This window comes from Bombina bombina, chromosome 6, assembly GCF_027579735.1.
Source record: "Bombina bombina isolate aBomBom1 chromosome 6, aBomBom1.pri, whole genome shotgun sequence".
NCBI lineage: Eukaryota > Metazoa > Chordata > Amphibia > Anura > Bombinatoridae > Bombina > Bombina bombina.
In genome coordinates, this window is record NC_069504.1 from 487,700,186 (window position 1) to 487,721,729 (window position 21,544).

Consider the following 21,544-nt stretch of genomic DNA (forward strand, 5'->3'; position numbering starts at 1 on the left):
TGGGTGGAATTGAGAGATACATACAGAAAGAGAAGTAATCTTCCAGGAACAACACAGCTCAGTGGCTTCCACCTGGAAGTAGCTTCTTTTACCCAATTGTGCTTTTGAAGGAGAACTTTCCTGAAGTATATCAGTCTGATCACCCTTACAAGGTCAGTCCAGCCCCGAAATACAAGGCAATTTTCCCAAGAAAAACAAAAAGGGCAACCCCAGACAATTGTTTCGGCCTCCTTCGGCTAAAAGAGGCTGCTCCTAGGTGGTAACTCACTGTTAGGTTCCTAGCCGCCGTTGCGGTGAGTACAAGGCCCCCAGCTTAACTGCTTTCCTAGCCACCGTTGCGCGAATGCAGGGCCCCCAGCAATCCGTCTCGGTGTCCCACGTGGAGAAACACAGAGACCAATCTTCCAGCAGCTGTAACTCTCTAGGCATGTGCGGCCACACGCTGCATAGAATTAAAGGGCCAGGCACTAATTTCAGGAACTCCCACTTGGAGGGCGGAGGTGTGAGAGTTCCTATAAAAGGCTACTCAGTACCTCACTCTGTACTGAGTTATTGCCTTGGAAGGTCCTCTTTACTGGTTCCTGCCCTTCTGCTGAAACCAAATACCTCTGCTATGATATTTAGGTATGCCTATCCCACTGCTGATACCAAAGACCTCTGCTGAGATACTTGTGTATGCTTATCCTGCCCACTAAGACCAAAGACCTCTGCTTTGATACTTGGGTATGCTTATACTTCTGCTGAGACCAAAGGCCTCTGCTCTGATACTTGGGTATGCTTATACTGCTGCTGAGACCAAAGACCTCTGCCGTGATACTTGTGTTTGCTTATACTACTGCTGAGACCAAAGAACTCTACCGTGATACTTGTGTATGCTTATACTACTGCTGTGACCAAAGACCTCTGCTGTGATACTTGGGTATGCTTATACTGCTGCTGAGACCAAAGACCTCTGCCGTGATACTTGGGTATGCTTATACCTCTGCTGTGATACTTGTGTATGCTTATACTACTGCTGAGACCAAAGACCTCTGCCGTGATACTTGTGTATGCTTATACTACTGCTGTGACCAATTACCTCTGCTGTGATACTTGGGTATGCTTATACTGCTGCTGAGACCAAAGACCCCTGCCGTGATACTTGTGTATGCTTATACTACTGCTGTGACTAAAGACCTCTGCTGTGATACTTGGGTATGCTTATACTGCTGCTGTGACTAAAGACCTCTGCTGTGATACTTGTGTATGCTTATACTACTGCTGTGACTAAAGACCTCTGCTGTGATACTTGGGTATGCTTATACTAATGCTGAGACCAAAGACCTCTGCCATGATACTTGTGTATGCTTATACTACTGCTGTGACCAAATACCTCTGCTGGGATACTTGTGTATGCTTATACTACTGCTGTGACCAAAGACCTCTGCCGTGATACTTGTGTATGCTTATACTACTGCTGTGACCAAATACCTCTGCTGGGATACTTGTGTATGCTTATACTACTGCTGTGACCAGACCTCTGTTGTGATACTTGTGTATGCTTATACTACTGCTGTGACCAATGACCTCTGCCATGATACTTGTGTATGCTTATACTGCTGCTGTGACCAAAGACCTCTGTTGTGATACTTGTGTATGCTTGTACTACTGCTGAGATCAAAGACTTGTGCTTATTTATACATGCCCTCTTGTTCCTGGACATTCCTCACCAATAGTACCTGTTGGGTTCTGTGCTTGTTGAGAGACTTGTGCTTAATTATATATGCTCTCTTGTTCCTGGACATTTCACAACATACCTCACCAACAGTACCCCGTTCCGTTCTGTGCTTGCTGAGGGACTTGTGCTTGAAGTTTTCGTTGTAAAAACGTATCTGGTTCAATATTGAGCTCATTTTGTTTTACCTGTTTCTGCATTACAGTTCATTAGTAAAAGTTTATTCAAGAAAGACTTTCTTTGTTTTGGTTTTCCATTCCTGCATAATGAGTTCCAGACACCTCCCTCATCCTCACACTCACCATAGAACAAGCTACTGAGATGTTGCTTGTACCTAGTAGAGCACTTCTCTTTCTGTATCCATTTACTCATAATTTGATGTCCTTTTTGTGACAGAGCTTGACAGTGCCTTTGCTGCTTATGTGGAGACTTTGGTCCTTTATAGGTGTATTTTTACACGTATCTCTGGACATTGATAGAGACTATAACAATATATACATATATGGTTTTGTGAGCCTCTTTCCCTGCGCCCCCCTCAGAGTTCAGACAGTGCAGCCAATTTTAATTTTATAGGATTCTTAGCGTGACCACATCCAGGTCCTATGATATATGGTGGCTCGTCAGTCTAATCTGCCTGCACATAATATTCTGTATTCACCAATCAGCCAATACTGTGTGCAAAAATGTGTAGTTGTGTGAGAGTGTAAATCAATGTTTAAGTTATTGCTAGGTCTGAGACATTCCAAATATTTGACTATTTATCTTGCTGGGTTGCCTGCGGCCGGGGTGACCTTGTAAAGTTAACACACAGGTACTGTCATAGCTGCACTTTAGGGGATACTACACACACAGCTCTACTAATGTCTCCTAGACCATTAACATTACGGTGAACAATAGTAAGGTAGTGAGTGCTCCGTTTAAGCTAATTATTACCATAGCTATGGCTTTCCCAGCTGGGAAAGTATAAATTATGCCCTCTATACTACCATTTAAGAGTAATCTTAGGCTAGATATATCTATGCAATTATAATGTTAAACCATATTTTGTATGCTATCTTTATTTGTCTTACTATATTTTTCACCCTGAATTTACAATTGTTAATACTCATTTAACTACCTACATTTTCACTGATCCCATAGTAAGAAGGGATAAAGCTCCTTATAGAAGTATTTTGCAATCACCCCTTATCCTGGCTGTAGTGTAGTCCACCAATGAGCACCCATTTATTTTTACATGACATGTTAGGGCTCAGATTGTTTGAAATTGGGTTCTTATCAGCTTGACCATATATTAGATTTGCAAATCTACCTACATAGTTATAAATTTTGATGTGACCCGCCATTCCACTATACTCCTACTTGAGATTTGCCCCGTTTAGTATAATATCATCTTCTTAAGGTGACAGCTGAGACATAGGTCTTCTTCTATATGATGTTAGATTTAAATTACTTAAGCCCCATGTATTGTCTGTACCATGTTGATGTAACAAATTTTTCTACCCTGGCAGATATTTCATCACTTGCTATGACATTAGGTATAGGCGTATGTAGGTATTTTAATACACACCCTAGTTTTAATTGCGTTACTGAGCTGGTGGTCCTGGTTCAATGTATATTTACAGACCTATATACCCACATATGAATGTTGATGGGATCCGCCAATCTACTGTACTCCTGTTTATGCGTAGTGACACAGGCCTCATATGTAAAAGCCCTTGGCTGCTTATATTTGACTAGTTATTATCTAAGTTACAGAGTATAGGTATATGTGGTTTACCTTCATGGCCTCAACTGTCTAGTTATATATTATAAACTGGTTGGCTCCGATTCCCCCCCTAGGGCTTTCGCCTTAGTATACGTTTACTTAGTAAACCAAGGAACGTAGATTCCCTTGAATTTCACTTTTATCAAACACAAAACTGGTACAATGTAGCGGCTAGCGATATACTTATTCAAGTATCACATAATAATAGTCTTGCTAATCTCCTTCCTTATTGTATTTTTTCTAAGGATTTAACTAGTCTACGGAGATTTCTATTTGTATGGACTTAAATATGGCCCCATAGGCTATATTTTTGAATTCTTTACATTAATCTTGGCAATTACAGCCATAAGGGCTCCAAAAGGGCTCCATATTTTTATTTGAAATCTATCAAACACAAGACTGGTACAATGTAGCGGCCATTTGAATTTTTCATAACTTTTGACACTTATAGCAATAAGGGCTCCAAAAGGGCCCCATAGTCTTATTTGAAAACCTGAGGTTAGTTCTTATTATTTTTGTTAACCACATAGGTAGAACTTCTTTAATAGTGTTTGGTTCAGTTTTTAGTTTTTGTTCTCTCTACATGTGAAAGTACAAGACTTTATGTATGTTTATAAGATTGTGGTGATATATGCTATATGTACGGTACTGTATACCTTATTATATACCCTCACGGGCTGAGGATTCCTCTAAATGATTGCTATGTACTGTTATATTCTTCACCTCAATAAAAAAATTAAAAAAAAAAAAAAAATTGCATGCTCTATCTGAATCACAAAAGAAAAAAATTGGGTTCAGTGTCCCTTTAAGACAGAACATGCACATATAAAGCATTAAATAAGTCTTCTTTTCATGTGAGTGACGTTTTTAATGATTATAATTAACTAGTTATCCTTGTGTAGAATGGTTATTAAGGAATATAAAAATAAACATTTATTTTCAGTCTGATCTGATTACTGATACCATTTGTGTAAGGTGCTGAATGTCTAATCTATGTGTAGCACCAAATCAAACTTGTAATATATTCTATTCTTTTTTAGATTTTAGAGAACTTTAAGATAGAAGTGAATCGTATGATGGACGTGGGGACGACCTTTAATCTCATCCTTTTCCCATCAAAACCCATACAACTGACTCTGCGACCCCTCAAGTGAATACGTGGGAACAAAACATGTATCACCCTTATAAACTCTGTTCTCCGTACGTAACATCAAATAACTGTAGCTGTGTATCCCTTAGCAGGGTTAATTAAGCCCTATAACTTAAAAATGACACTCTCTTTAGAAGGGAAATAAAAAGATTTTGTATGATACAATTCTTGGCTTTCATGTTTGGAAGCATCCAATAAAGGCGTTTCAAATTTATTATGAAACATACAATTTTATACCATATGTAGTTATGCTCAAGCATTTTATAACATTAAAAGTGCTTTTTTATGTAATTAACCACATAGCCTTACTTTATTATGTTATTTTATCAAAAATATATAAATATTAATTTTTCATTGCAACTGGTTAACTGCTTAAAAAAAAGAGATAGACAATAGTACGTAGCTATTACTTCAGAACAAGATCAGATCAAGTTAGAATTCTATCTGCTGCTAGATCCTGTGGTGGTGTTGGGTCTTCACTGGTAGAGAATGTTGCACAAACATAATAACCAGGGGCGTAACTAGATCACATTGGGCCCCAGGGCAAAAGGCATTGTGGTGCCCTCATTTCAAAAGTGCCATTTCTGTCTGTTTGCAATGAGCAGAACTTGCTTTTCCTATGGTGACACACAGGAAGGTAGGACATGATGCAGGTGGAGCCCAGGTACTACCATTTGCAGAGTCAGATGGGAACCCTAGAGGTGTGGGCCTGGTCTAAATTGAGACCTTTGAGTCCCTGTAGTTACGCCCCTGTATGTAACTATACAAACGCCTTGATGCTTAGAGTTTTTTACTCTGCAGCTACCCATTCATATCAAAGGATCCAGTTTGGCATGTCTTCTTGTGGGAAGATTTGACTCTTTCTGCAAGATTAAGAAGATTCATAAACGTTTGACACAAAGTGAGATTTCTGTGTGTAAAAGCAGTATATTCCATAGCAAGCAATAATTCTAAATAAAAAAAATACACTTTATCTAACTGGAACAAACTTGTATGTCACTGATGGCCTGATATTCAAAACCTCGCCGTTAAGGTGAGATATTCTAAGAAGTCTCGTCGGTACGGCGAGGTGCTTACATTTTTTTTTGAAACACAATGTTTATGCTGTTATGTAGTGTTTTTATATGAAAAAGAGACTCCTACATTACAATACAAGGTCTAAAAAAAATCCCAAAGATTTTGTGTAATTTCTCTATGCCGTCGAAGTTTTGAATATCAGGGCCTTACTTAGAAAGTCCTCGTTCATATTGTACCTCTTTACATTTGACATTGTTATACAGTTTATTTGGTTCATTTCACTGTGGCGCACTTTATTTAGCATAAATAATTAACTTACTTAACTTGGATATTTTCTTTTGGCCCATTTGTTTCTGAACATTTTTATTATAGTACACTTGGCCTTATGCTTTAATCAGCTCAGCTGTAACGTTAAAGGGACATAATACTCATATGCTAAATCACTTGAAACTGATGCAGTATAACTGTAAAAAGCTGACAGGAAAATATCACCTTAGCATCTCTATGTAAAAAAGGAAGATATTTTACCTCACAATCTCCTCAGCTCAGCAGAGTAAGTTCTGTGTAAAACTTATACTCAGCTGCAGGTAAAAAAAAAAAATAATAATGAAGAAATGAACAGCAGCCAATCAGCAGTGCTGAGGTCATGAACTCTTTTACTGTGATCTCATGAGATTTCACTTAACTCTCATGAGATTTCATAGCAAACTTGCTTTAAACTGAATAGGGAAATAAGATGAGAGTGCACGTAAGCTTGCCCCTTCCGCTGTCCCGGGACAGACATACTGATATGCTGCTTAGAAGTCCTTTACAATGGGATGTGGCTACTGAGAAACTTTTGAGGTAAAATATCTTTCTTTTTTACATAGAGATGTTCAGGTGATATTTTCTAGTCCGCTTTTTACAGCTATGCTGCAGCACTTTCAAGTGTTTAAACATTTGGGTATTATGGCCCTTTAAGTTATGAATAGTAAACCAACGTTACAATATATTTTTATTATTTATTTTACCCCCTTTTCATGTAACTTAACTCCACCAAATAAGTAAAGTGATGTGTGAGGTTTAGCTATTGAAAAACAATTGCAGCATACATAGTGTTCATTTATTTTATCTGACATGTTGTGCAATAGAAAGATAAGAGAATTTATTTGTAATTATAAGGGCCCAGAAACCCTCATGTATTAAAGGGTGAAATTAAATAAAAAATAAAAAAAGGTATTGCATGACAAAGTTATGAAAACAAATTTCTCTTTTAAGGATATCAGATGTGATCTGGCAGCTTCTTACCGTAGGCACATGATGCAAAATGGTAGTGTGAGTGCGGCTAAATCCCATTTCCTGCTCTGATAGACAGGTTAAAAGCTGCTGCTTCTCACGGCCCCAGTGCCTTGCCGCTTCCTCTAGCTGTAAAGGCAAAAGGACGGGTAGTGAGACATACAAACCTTTACATAGGTTTCTACTGTTCATCCTAGAAAGAAATTATAATGATATCATTCACTCACCTCCCGTTCCAGACTCTGTACTCTTGCCTGAGATTTCTCCAGTTTGCTAAGAAGGGAAAACTTTTCACTGTCAGAGAATGTGTTCTGAAAAAGAACAGACCATAATTAATTTCTTGTCTACATAGAAAATACTTGATAATTCATTTTATAACTCAACTATATATATATACATTTTTTTATTTTTTTTTGATAATTCTATTTAAAAAAAATAATTAAGATGTTTGGATTTTAGAATGTTTGGATTTGTAATTCCGGATTTGGGGATTTGTACACATATACAGTATATATATATATATATATATATATATATATATATATATATGAACACACATTGTTATCCCTAGTCTCTCCAGCTTCATAGATCCTTATGTTATTCTATGTGACAACCAAAGAATAGATATGAGTGCATTGTACCATGACCACTAATTAGTTGGTCACATTTTTTGGTGAATATAAATACATTTGCGTATACCATGGAGTTACTAACATGGTTGTCAAGAAAGGGGGGCAAATACCCCACCCTGGAATTTAGCCTATTTCCTTTCTTGAATAATAGGCAGCTACTGTAAAAGAGAATGGAGTAGTGGCCTCACCCTCCAGCAGCAGGGGGCGCTCTGCAATAAGCCCTCCTGTCTCTGCCTTCTGCTGTAATCCAAATAGATCCCTTACAACTCCATTAGCCGCACCCAGACTGTCATGCATGGTGTGTATACTGCTGAAGTGGTCCTGGCATGGCTGTATTAGCCTTCCTTGCAGTACTGCTGTAGTGCAGCAGTTTACTCCTCTTACCCCTAGTACAGGCTACTGCCTACATTGATATTAATGTATTTTTATGATGCTATTTTTGCCCCTCCTTGGAAAAATTCATGCAGATCCCCATGGTTGCCTACTTTATATACCTGGATATAATCTATTATGTTACAAAATGTAATGTGATATAAAAATACTATCTGCATAAATAGATAACGTTCAGTGAAAAAAATTAAATAAATAAATAGTCCCAACAGGAACATCAAATTAAACAGACACTAAAATCTGAGCAATTCCATTCTTTGGGACATCGGGGAAAAATTTGATTGCACCGTTACATGACCAACGGTGCTATTATACAATCGTGTGGGTATGCTGAAAGAGGCTTCACAGGTAACAATTAAATGACAGTGACAGATATATCATATACAGCTTTTAAAAGAAAAGAAACATATTAAAGACTTGCTGAAACTAAGCTTCAGTGTCTCTAGAGCATGGAATTACTTACAATTTAAAGGGCCATTATAGTGTTAAAATGACATGCTCTAAGGGCGTGTAATTTTACCACTAGGGATGCTGAAATGCTGTGTTAACCTTCGCAAAGGGCTTAATCACATACTTAATAGGGACATAAAGCCCAAAATGTTCCTTTCATGATTCAGATAGAACATACCATTTTAAACAGCTTTCTAATTTACTGTTTCTATTATTAATTTTTCTTCAATTTCTTGTTATCCTTTGTTGAGAAGCAGGAAAGGAAGCTCAGGAGAGTTCACGTGTCTGCAGCATTATATGGGAGCAGTTTTGCAGAAATATTATACATTAGTAAGAGCACTAGATGGCATTACTATTTCCTGTAATGCAGTGCTCCAGACAAGTGCACATTACCTATCTAGATATCTCTTCAACAAAGAATAGCATGAGAATGAATAAAATTTGATAATAGAAGTAAATTAGGAACTTTTTTTTAAATTGTATTCTTTATCTGAATCATGAAAGAAAAATGTTGTGCTTCATTTCCCTTTAAAGTCACATTCAACAGTCCCAGAACACTGCTGGTCCTGAGCGAAAACTGCTGCTGATCCAATCAGCAGTGCTAGTTGTACAGCTGGGTCACTAGCGTTAAAATTACATGGTCAAACGGATTAGAGCATGTCATTGTAACACTATGGCTAGATTATGAGTGGCGTAGTGCTGTGCACAAGTGATAAGAGGTTTATCGCATCTCTTTGTGCATGTCAGAAGTATGCATTACAAGTTGAAAGTAAACGCGTTCGCTTGAGCGCAATTGAATTTAAAGAGCGTCAGGATAGAGCAACTTCTGAGATCTAGTTAACTATTACACAAGTCAAAAGAGTCACAAAACACATCAAAAATACATTTTAAAAAGTACAGGTACACTCATAATAACACTGTCTATGAAAATTATTTAAAAAAAAAAAATTGTATAAAAAAGTTTTTTTCCACTTTTTCACGCTCCATTGAAGCTTATGGGGGAATACATTAAGGTGTTTGCGATATTGAAAGTTCGTTTTTTTGGGTGCATCGGATTAGCACTCCAGCGAAAACTTTTTACTACTAACTTGAAAACTAAATTTATGCTTACCTGATAAATTTCTTTCTTTCTGGGCATGGAGAGTACACAACGTCATTCCAATTACTAGTGGGATATTCAACTCCTGGCCAGCAGGAGGCGGCAAAAAGCACCCCAGCAAAGCTGTTAAAGGGTCAGTAAACCTTAAAATTAATGTTATATAATTCTGCACATAGTGCAGAATTATATAACATTATATTAGCCAAACTTTATAACACATAATATTCCCTTTTCATTTTTAACAAAAAACGCTGTTTTACAGACCCGCTCTTTGCGCTCTGCTGAGACAGACAGAGCAGGAGCGAGCTGCACTTAATGTTATGGCACGGTCGGGCCGGGCTGTGACTATACAGCTGGCCCGATGCGCTGTTTAAAAAAAGCAGACCCGCTCAGCAGAGAGCGGGTCTGTAAAACAGCGTTTTTTGTTAAAAATGAAAAGGGAATATTATGTGTTATAAAGTTTGGCTAATATAATGTTATATAATTCTGCACTATGTGCAGAATTATATAACATTAATTTTAAGGTTTACTGTCCCTTTAAGTGTAACTTCCCTTACTCATAATCCCCAGTCATTCAGCCAAAGGAAAATGGATAAAGAAGAAACACAAGGGTGAAAAGGTGCCTGAGGTTTTCTCAAAAAAAATGCCAAATTATAATTAAAGATAGGGCGGTGTCGAGGACTCTCCATGCCCGGAAAGAAAGACATTTATCAGGTAAGCATTAATTTTGTTTTCTTTCCTATGGCATGGAGAGTCCCCAACATCATTCCAATTACTAGTGGGAACCAATACCCAAGCTAGAGGACACGGAATGAATAGGGAGGGAGAACAAGGCAGGAGGACCTAAAGAGAAGGCACCACCACTTAAAGAACCTTTCTCCCAAAAGAGGCCTCAGCCGAGGCAAAACTATCAAATTTGTAGAATTCAGAAAAAGTATGCAGAGAGGACCATGTAGCTGCCTTGCAAATCTGTTTCACAGAAGCTTCATTTTTGAAAGCTCAAGAAGAGGAGACAGCCCTAGTGGAATGAGCCGTAATTCTCTCAGGAGGCTGCTGTCCAGCAGTCTCATAAGCAAAATTAATCAAACTTCTCAACCAGAGAGAAAGAGTAGTAGAAGTGGCCTTCTGTCCCTTACGTTTTCAAGAGAAAACAACAAACAGGGCAGAAGTAGCGTGTAAGTAAAACTTTAGAGCTCGCACAATGATTAAGTTATGCAAAAGATGTTCCTTATGAGAAGAAGGATCAGGACAAAAAGAAGGAACAACAATTTCCTGATTAATGTTTAGATCCAACACCACTTTAGGGAGAAACCCCAATTTAGTAAGGAACGCCTTATCTTCATGAAAGATAAGGTACGGGGAATCACACTGCAGAGCTGAAAGCTCAGAAACTCTGCGAGCTGAGCAAGGAGAAACTAAATTTTCCAAGAGAACAATTTTATATCAACAACATGCATCGGCTCAAACAGAGCCTGCTGCAAAACTTTAAGAACTAGATTAAGGCTCCAAGGAGGAGCAACAAGTTTAAACACAGGTCTGATTCTGACCAGGGCCTGTACAAAAGCTTGAACATATGGTACGTCTGCCAGATGTTTGTGCAAAAGGATAGATAATGCAGAAATCTGACCCTTCAGAGTACTGACTGACAAACCTTTCTCCAGACCATCCTGAAGAAAAGATAAAATATGGGGAAACCTCACCCGGTTCCAGGAGAAACCCTTTAGATTCGCACCAATTAAGATATTTACGCCATACTTTATGGTAAATCTTGCCATAAGTAACAGGTTTGTGAGCCTGAAGCATAGTATCAATGACTGCTTCAGAAAAACCAAGCCTAGACAGAACTAGGCATTCAATCTCCAAGCAGTCAGCTTCAGAGAATCCAGATTTGGATGGAGGAAAGGACCCTGAATTAAGGGTCCTTCCTCAGAAGTAACTTTCAAGGGGGAAGAGATGACATCCTTACTAGATCCGCGAACCATATCCTGTGAGGCCATGCAGGAGCTATTAGGATTACCAATGCTCTCTCCTGTTTGATACAAGCAATGACTCGTGGAAGGAGAGCAAACAGAGGAAACAGATACACCAGAGAGAACATCCAAGGAACCGCTAGAGCATCTATCAGAACAGCCTGAGGATCTCTTGACCTTGAACCGTACTTTGGAACCTTGATGTTTTGAAGGGACGCCATCAGATCCAACTCTGGAACCCCCCAACTGAGGGTTATCTGAGAGAACACTTCCAGATGGAGAGCCCACTCCCCAGGATGAAAGGTCTGTCTGCTCAGAAAATCTGCCTCCTAATTGTCCACTTCCGGAATGTGGATGGCAGATAGGAGACAGTTGTGAGCTTCCACCCGCTGCAAAATGTGAGTGACCTCCTTCATGGCCAAGGAACTCCGAGTTCCTCCCAGGTGGTTGATGTAAGCCACTGAGGTGATTTTGTCCGACTGGAATTTGATAAACCGGACTAAAGATAATTGAGGCCATGCTAACAGGACATTGAAGATTGCTCTCAACTCCAAGATGTTTATGGGAAGAGAAGACTCTTCCCGAGACCACAGGCCCTGAGCTTTCAGAGAACCCCAAACAGCTCCCAAGCCTGACCGGCTGGCGTCCGTAGTCACAATCACACAGGAAGGTCTCAGGAAGCAAGTGCCCCAAGACAGATGGTCCTGTGAAATCCACCACGAGAGTCTCTTGTTAGAGGGTCCAGATTTATCCTCTGCGATAAATCTGCATGGTCTCTGTTCCATTGATGGAGCATGCAAAGCATATGGGACCGAGAAAAAGGAATGATGTCCATCAAAGCCACCATCAGACCAATCACCTCCATGCGTTGAGCCACTGATGGATGCAAAGCAGACTGAAGGGAAAGGCAGGAAGCAAGAAGTTTGAATTTTCTAAACTCCGTCAGGAAAATCTTCATGGACAGGGAATCTATGATTGTCCCTAGGAAACGCACCTTTGTAGATGGAACTAAAGAACTCTTTTCCAGATTCACCTTCCACCCGTGAGAACGTAGAAAAGACAACAACATCTCTGTATGAGATTTTGCTAGTTGAAAAGATGACGTCTGAACCAGGATGTCATCTAGATAAGGTGCCACAGCAATTCCCAGGGATCTGATCACTGCCAACAGTGCTTCCAGAACCTTTGTGAATATTCTGGGAGCTGTGGTAAGACCAAGCGGAAGGGAAACAAACTGGAAATGCATGTCCAGAAAGGCAAACCTTAGAAACTAATAATGTGTAAATTAGAATGGAAATGTGTAAATAAGCATCCTCCAGGTCCATTGTTGTCATGAATTGACCTTCCTGGACCAATAGAAGAATTGAACGAATAGTTTCCATCTTGAAGGATGGAACCCTGAGTAATTTGTTTAGTCACTTTAGCTCTAGGAGGCGATGAAAAGCTCCCTCCTTTTTGGGAACCACAAATACAGGGAGTGCAGAATTATTAGGCAAGTTGTATTTTTGAGGATTAATTTTATTATTGAACAACAACCATGTTCTCAATGAACCCAAAAAACTCATTAATATCAAAGCTGAATAGTTTTGGAAGTAGTTTTTAGTTTGTTTTTAGTTATAGCTATTTTAGGGGGATATCTTTGTGTGCAGGTGACTATTACTGTGCATAATTATTAGGCAACTTAACAAAAAACAAATATATACCCATTTCAATTATTTATTTTTACCAGTGAAACCAATATAACATCTCAACATTCACAAATATACATTTCTGACATTCAAAAACAAAACAAAAACAAATCAGTGACCAATATAGCCACCTTTCTTTGCAAGGACACTCAAAAGCCTGCCATCCATGGATTCTGTCAGTGTTTTGATCTGTTCACCATCAACATTGCGTGCAGCAGCAACCACAGCCTCCCAGACACTGTTCAGAGAGGTGTACTGTTTTCCCTCCTTGTAAATCTCACATTTGATGATGGACCACAGGTTCTCAATGGGGTTCAGATCAGGTGAACAAGGAGGCCATGTCATTAGATTTTCTTCTTTTATACCCTTTCTTGCCAGCCACGCTGTGGAGTACTTGGACGCGTGTGATGGAGCATTGGCCTGCATGAAAATCATGTTTTTCTTGAAGGATGCAGACTTCTTCCTGTACCACTGCTTGAAGAAGGTGTCTTCCAGAAACTGGCAGTAGGACTGGGAGTTGAGCTTGACTCCATCCTCAACCCGAAAAGGCCCCACAAGCTCATCTTTGATGATACCAGCCCAAACCAGTACTCCACCTCCACCTTGCTGGCGTCTGAGTCGGACTGGAGCTCTCTGCCCTTTACCAATCCAGCCACGGGCCCATCCATCTGGCCCATCAAGACTCACTCTCATTTCATCAGTCCATAAAACCTTAGAAAAATCAGTCTTGAGATATTTCTTGGCCCAGTCTTGACATTTCAGCTTGTGTGTCTTGTTTAGTGGTGGTCGTCTTTCAGCCTTTCTTACCTTGGCCATGTCTCTGAGTATTGCACACCTTGTGCTTTTGGGCACTCCAGTGATGTTGCAGCTCTGAAATATGGCCAAACTGGTGGCAAGTGGCATCTTGGCAGCTGCACGCTTGACTTTTCTCAGTTCATGGGCAGTTATTTTGCGCCTTGGTTTTTCCACACGCTTCTTGCGACCCTGTTGACTATTTTGAATGAAACACTTGATTGTTCGATGATCACGCTTCAGAAGCTTTGCAATTTTAAGAGTGCTGCATCCCTCTGCAAGATATCTCACTATTTTTGACTTTTCTGAGCCTGTCAAGTCCTTCTTTTGACCCATTTTGCCAAAGGAAAGGAAGTTGCCTAATAATTATGAACACCTGATATAGGGTGTTGATGTCATTAGACCACACCCCTTCTCATTACAGAGATGCACATCACCTAATATGCTTAATTGGTAGTAGGCTTTCGAGCCTATACAGCTTGGAGTAAGACAACATGCATAAAGAGGATGATGTGGTCAAAATACTCATTTGCCTAATAATTCTGCACTCCCTGTAGATTTAAATAAAATCCTAGACCTTGTTCCTTTAGAGGGACTGGTACAATAACTCCCAGGGAGGATAGGTCCTTCACGCAATTTAAGAAGGCCTCTCTCTCTTTACCTGGTTTGTGGATAATCTTGACAGGAGAAATCTGCCCCTTGGGGGGCAAGACTTGAATCCTATTTTGTAACCCTGGGATACTATGTCCACCGCCCATGGATCTGGGACATTGCATATCCAAGCCTACCAAAAAAGAGAAAGCCTGCCCCCTACCTGATCCAAAATCAGATCGGGGCAGACCCTTCATGCTGATTTAGAATCAGCGGAAGTTTTTGTTTGGTTTTGTTTTCCCTTGTTCCAGGGTTTGCTGGATTTTCAATTGGACCTTGATTGGTCTGGTTTGGAAGATGAAGAGGAGGACTTTTGTCCCTTAAAGTTCCAAAAGGAATGAAAATTAGACGTCTGTCGACCCCTAGGTCTATTCTTCTTGTCCCGAGGAAGAAAAGATCCCTTTCCAGCCGTAATCTCGGAAATTATTTCTGCCAGACCAGGGGCAAACAGAGTTTTACCCTTATAAGGTAAAGCCAAAAGCTTGGCTTTAGAAGAGACATCAGCCGACCAGGATTTTAACCACAGAGCTCTGCGGGCTAGAACAGTGAAGCTAAACATCTTAGCTCCCAGTCAAATTATCTGCATGTTGGCATCACAGATAAAGGTATTGGCCAGTTTGGAAGCTTTGATCCTATCTTGGATCTCCTCTACACTAGTTTCCTCTGCAATAAGATCAGACAAGGCATCGCACCAACAAGATGCTGCTCCCGCAACCGTGGCAATACTCGCTGCAGGTTGCCACTGTAATCCCTGATGGATGTACATCTTTTTTAAGCAAGCCTCTAGCTTCTTATCCATTGGATCCTTAAAAGAGCAGCTATCCTAGTCTATAGGAATGGTAGTTCTCTTAGCAAGAGTAGAAATAGCTCCTTCTACTTTAGGAACAGTGCGCCATGAGTCACAAATAGAGTTAGCAACAGGAAACATCTTCTTAAAAACAGGGGAAGGGGAAAAAGGAACCCCTGGCTTATCCCAATCCTGAGCTATAATTTCAGACATCTTCCTTGGAACAGGAAAAAACCTCATCAGAAGATTGAGAATCATAAACTCTATCCAATTTAGAAGACTTTGTGGGGTTGACAGCAACCGAAGGTTCAGAGTTGTCCAAAGTAGCTAAAACCTCCTTTAGTAGTAACCGGAGGAGTTCAAGCATAAATCTAAAATCAACCTCTTCAGATTCTGAAGATTCTTCTGCTAAAGTGTCAGAGTCTGAGATTTCACCTTCAGAAGCTACTAAAGTATTTTCCTCATCAGACAATTGAGAAAGATTGACTAATGCAGACTTACTAACTCCCATTAGTAATTGGAATGACGTTGTGGACTCTCCATGCCATAGGAAAGAAATACACGCACTACCCAATGCGAGCAAAAAAGCTTACTTCTAGCAAATGTAATCTAGACCTATAATGGCTCTGTAATTTTTGGTGTGTGTGTAGCAGTAAGATAGCCTATACTTCATCCTATTACCCCATATAACCTGTCCCAGTAACTCCCTTATTTCTACATGAAATCCCTCCATATAGCATCTCCATGTGACTCATATTGCTTAATATTCTCTCTCCCTAATCCTACTGCAATAGGCCACCCTACAACACCTCCTATATCACTATATAACCTCTCTAATGCAACTTATATCTTCACATCCTTCCGCATTTCATTAAAATATTTCCATCACTTCTTTAGGCCACCATCATACCTGAGGAATTGGCGGTAGAGTTATTGCTGGTTGCCTGGATTTCTCCAGCTCCTCTCTCAGTCGTGAATTCTCTGCTAGTAAAGCAGCATGAATCTCCCCCTGCAGTGACTCTGTTCGACTTCCTTAGTGTGAAGAGAATATAGATATGGAATTAGGTAGAGAGAAAGGGGAGATAGAGACAAGTGAGGAGAAGCAACGTGTGGATTACACAGGAAGATTTCAAAGCAAGAGACATATGACTACAGCTATTAAAGGGATAGGAAAGTCAAAATTAAACTTGCATGATTCAGAACATGTAATTTTAAGACACAAATTAATTCCTATTTTCAAATGTGCTTCATTCTCTTAGTCTTAGTATCCCTTGTTGAAAAAAAGAATACACACATATCATACACTACTTACTGATTGGTGCCTGCATACATTTGTCTCTTATGATTGGCTAACTGGATGTGTTCAGCTATCTGTCAGTAGTAATATACTGCTCCTTCAGCGAAGGATGACAAAATAATGAAGCACATTTGATAATGTAAGTAAAGTGGAAAGTTGTTTAAATTTGTATTTTCTATCCAAATCATGAAAGAAAATGTTGGGGTTTCCTATCCCTTTAATGTATTACTCACTAACTTAGATTCACTAAAACTAGATCGGCCTCTTCACTTTCACTTATCTCTATGTTATCCTAAAGAGCATATTCCCTAAAGAATTGAACAAAGAAAATGCCTTAGTTCTAGGCTGTATAAAACAAGCTGGGAGCCTTGGACAAAGCAGGGGGTTATTCAAGTCCCAGTTAATTTAAAGCACTGAATTGTCAGTAGGGGAAAGTGCACATCAAGTATAAGCCCATCACTTTATCAGGTTCTCATGTTCTATTAAAGGGACAGTATACTCAAACATTTCTGGCATCCATATAAAAGAACAGCATTTAAAGGGACAGTAAACAACTTGCAATTACAAGACCTTTATGTTGTGCTGCTTTAGAGTAACAGATCAGTCAAGTCTAAACATTATTTTTATTGCAATTGTTTATCAATAACAAGATTCCATCATTTATGCCTTATTTTGAGAAGCCAATCTGGCCTTTAGTCTGCAGACAACAAGGATAGCCACAGTCATAATGCTAGTATACAGTGCAGTGCTTTGCAGTTATTATCAACTAAAGCCAGTTAAGAAAAGATATGTAGCAGAGTTAGCCTTGAGGGTGCATTTTAAGTTCTGAGAATTAGAAAATCCTCGGCTTTTAGATCTAAATTACATGAAAATAGGCTAAATAAATAATGAAAATATATTGTGACCAGTGTTCCCTCTAAGGACAGTTCTGTGTGTGGCCCAGCAGTGAAACAGTTAATTAGAGCAATAACTGTTTATTAACTGTTTCAATGCCGGGCCGCACACACAACTGGCCTTAGGGGGAAAACTGATTGTGACTTGTATAATTGCACATAACTAACCATTTTATACACAAATCTCAAGGTATTTACTGTCCTGTTAGATATATTTTGTTTCTTTGTCCAAATAAAAAAAAAGATTAATTAAAATTTGTTTAAATTTAAATTGAATCTAATACAGCAGTATCAGTGGTGCACTTCCTGTTAATGCTCATTATATTGCTTATTGATTGACCGTGCATTGAGCATTAGTAAGAAGTGCGCAACTCATACTATTGTATTTTAATTTAAACTTTACTTCATTTTTTTTTCCAGGATAAAAACATTAATATCAATGACAGAACCTGTTTGAGTACAAGGTCCTGTTAATAAACCACTTCTAAATAATGTCTAATGAAATATCTACTTTTGTCTCACCTTTCTGTCCTCGATCTGATCTGATTTTTTTCTCTTCCCTCAGTTTATTGTCCAGTAATTTTTCCATTTTCTCAATAACCTGATAAGGAACCAGTCAGTCAGAATTTTATCCTGGCACTTTTCTATGAGTGTTATATGGTACTTAGTTTATTGACAATGTAACCCATCTCTTCAATGCATTATACTACCAGTGTATATTTAAGCCTTCTAGGAAGAGTTGCACTTGTCAGGATATTGCCAGCTTTACCTTTTCCTGCTTGCGGACAGTGTCCTGTAAGGTCTTGGCCCGGCTAAGCCGCTCGTGGTACTGACGCAGAACCGTCTGCTGCTGTTGGTGAGCTCTTTGCAGTAGGAGCAGTTCCTTCTCACGATCATTTTTCTGAAACATGAAGCCATGGTCATAAAGGAGCAAGTAGTCTACCTGTTTGTTTGCACATTTCATTGTGTATTAAAAGCTGTATCTCTATCCCCATGGTTATAAGCTGTATATATAAACTGACATTTTGGCAACTAATGGTTTATATTTATGGGTTGCTATTAGAAAAACATGACAACTAATGACAATTTTTTTTATTTATTTTTTTAAATTTTAAATTTTTATTGAGGATATTACATATATTATACAAATACATTGTAAGTACAGTGTGCAGACATACAAACATTAGCTTCATATTTGATAGACCTGTAACTGAAGTTATTTATTCCTCATTTTTCCCCCCAGAGGTGAGACTGGACACTCTTGGACCAGTAATAACAGTATGATAAAAATAAGGGGTTTACATTAACATACATATAACAAACAAACATAAAATTTTGCATCAGAAAATAAAAAGGGTTGTTATGCAAGCACAACAAATATATCCGTAATAAATATATAGATGAAAAGTACCAGGACTGACTAATTAAAGTTAAATATAACCACACCTATACCAATTTGTACCATTACATTTTAAACAAGTGCGAAATATGTAAAATTTACCAATAATCCAGACATACATTTTCATCATTATAGATAACATGTCCTTATAAGTTATGCAAATATGGTATTCACCCCAGACATATCGAACCCCATCCTCCCGCCGTCCCGGCCGCAGACAGCACAAGGAGGGTCCACACACATCCGAACTGCGGACTCCAAAAGTTTGTCATTTTATAAATAGGCAATTGAAGGCCTCTGGATTTTTCTTGCTCAAATGGAGTGTATTGTGGCCCAAATAAACTATGAATTCTCACCTTACTGTTACAGTGGTTATCTGTGTTTTAACTAACTGTTTATAAATATACATACAAAAACATCTTGTTAGCATAAGTATTCTCTCTATTTCCTTAGTTTCTAGAGTATATATAAAACGTTTAACAACAAAACTTCTTTAGCATACAAGCATCTGGAATTCAAGCTATATGGAAAACCTTTTTATGCTCATCGAAACATTCTACAATGTCCAGAGATTACCGTCCTTCAGGGATCTTTAGCCCGTGATACCATACTTTGATGTAAAACAGTTTTGGCAGGTGCAAAGAAATACCCTGTTGTAGATAAATGTAGGACAGAGTTCCAAGAAGCGTTGATACTGTGACCTCCCAGGATCCCCCCTAAAATCCCGGGACAACCGTTCTGAACCCAATCCTTGTCTAGATTTTGAACTTTTTAGAGCTGCTCCATCACAGTCCCCCAAGTGGAGTACATCCTCAGATGTTCTGGTTATGGCTTTAATGATATTAGCGTTGTTAATAAAGGTTTTTTGTATTCCCATATGCTGTGTCGAGTCAAGTGCTGTTTTAATCTGGTAGCTGGGAGGTGTTTTCTACATGTGGGCTATGGGTGAGAAAAAAGGAGTCGCCTGTTCACTTTCTCCCTTTGCGCTCCCGGTTATGAGATCGTTATCCTTGGTTGCTGGCTGCTGGTTGGTGATCGGCTGAGATGGATCCTCAGCTAGCGATACTTCATGCTGCCCGGCCCCCCCGGGCCCTAGGGACAGTCCGGGCCCCCATGTCGCAGATAAATTTGTTGTCGGCGCCTCCGTTGCTGCAGGCGGTATTTTATTCATTAAAAGTTGAATTTCATGAGCCGAAGGCGCTCTGTCAATTAATGGCTTAAAGATCCTCTCCAGTTTAAGAAAGAAAGAGTCAAGCATGAGGAAGGAGCCTTTATCTCCTGCTTCATTCGTGAGAGGCGCCACAATATCAACCTCCATGTTGTCCACTCAGCAGAGTAAAGCGATGTCTAGAGAAGATAGGGTGCACAATGTATAATTGAAGGTATCAGGTTAGGCTTAAATATACGTTCAATCCTGGTACAACACCCCGGAGTACTGGGGGGGACGGGACGCTGCCTGTGTAGATTACCGCTGCTACAGGCCTCACTTGTCCAATTCCGGCCCTGGGGTCATAAATACAGCAAAGCGTTTCCAGTCTTAGTGTATATTGTTTAGGTGTCCCAATAATGTTGTATTGGGATGAAATGCTGTAGATGTGGAGCTTTATACAGCGGATAAAAGGCCACTCTCCCGGAGCTCATGAAAAGTGCGACTACACCGAGTCGCTGTTAGGACACGCCCCCCAACTAATGACAATTTTAACAAAAACCAATATCTTCTTGAGTAAGCTTGTGAGTAGGTTGGACATTTATGGACATTTTTTAACATTGCGATATCCTTTCTATATAAATATATCAAATGGTATGATTTCTCTGCCACAGACTGGCTTAAAGGAACACTAAACACATTTCATGCACCTCCCTCTAATCATGGGCGCTGCCATGTTGGAACTTAGGTTACACTGCAGGTATCTAAAGGAGAGATGCTGCACTTGTACAAATACATCAGTACTGCAATATAGTAAAAGATACATTTCAATATGGCGGCACTCCTGACTAGAGGGAGGCAGGGAATAAGGGAGCATATGTCAAACATAAAAACAGGTTCCCTCACGATACCCATTTCAAAAGGGTACATTACAGGAGCCCAGACAGTTTGGTTTGGACCATAATTGAGAGAGTTAAATCGCCCCCCATGGAGTAGTGACAGAGAGGTCTTACTGGCAAAAAGGGAGGTCTATTGGATCTTCAAATTGGGCACGAGAAGCCATAGTGGACTCAACTCTGAATATGATTTAATTAATTTCTGGGAGTAGTAACAGCATAGATGAAAATTAGGTTTGGAGAGGTACAATCAAAATGTAATAATGTGAACGAGGAATAGATTGTTGCATCCTCATTTTTGCAACATTGTATGAAACATAATTATAGTAATAGGTTATTTTTAATATAACTAGAACGCTTTAAATAGGGTTTTAATCTTTGAGGGAGTTACCTCTAATGTCATTTTGTTTTTAGTCAATTATAATTCACCTAGATTACGAGTTTTGCGTTAGAGGCTGTGCGGTGCTAACGAGCAGTTTATGCTCACCGCTCACTTACAGACAGCGCTGGTATTACGGGTTTTTACAAACCA

The 21,544-nt window shown here is 39.3% G+C and overlaps 2 protein-coding genes across 2 annotated transcripts in view; one reads left to right on the forward strand and one right to left on the reverse strand.

Annotated features, from left to right (window-relative positions):
- The window catches only part of LOC128663140 (cholesterol side-chain cleavage enzyme, mitochondrial), a 95,333-nt gene extending 90,482 nt beyond the window's left edge, over nucleotides 1-4,851 (forward strand). Inside the window, 1 exon segment of the mRNA XM_053717329.1 lies at nucleotides 4,520-4,851. Coding sequence (XP_053573304.1) covers nucleotides 4,520-4,633 — 114 coding nt within the window. The 3' untranslated portion in view covers nucleotides 4,634-4,851.
- Nucleotides 4,795-21,544, reverse strand: part of CCDC33 (coiled-coil domain containing 33) — a 159,587-nt gene continuing 142,837 nt past the window's right edge. Inside the window, exons 12-17 of the mRNA XM_053717328.1 lie at nucleotides 18,340-18,471; nucleotides 18,093-18,171; nucleotides 16,291-16,412; nucleotides 7,149-7,232; nucleotides 6,934-7,050; nucleotides 4,795-5,492 (exon numbers count right to left, since the gene is read on the reverse strand). Of these exons, the coding sequence (XP_053573303.1) occupies nucleotides 5,439-5,492; nucleotides 6,934-7,050; nucleotides 7,149-7,232; nucleotides 16,291-16,412; nucleotides 18,093-18,171; nucleotides 18,340-18,471 (588 nt within the window). The 3' untranslated portion in view covers nucleotides 4,795-5,438. The remainder of the gene's footprint in view (nucleotides 5,493-6,933; nucleotides 7,051-7,148; nucleotides 7,233-16,290; nucleotides 16,413-18,092; nucleotides 18,172-18,339; nucleotides 18,472-21,544) is intronic.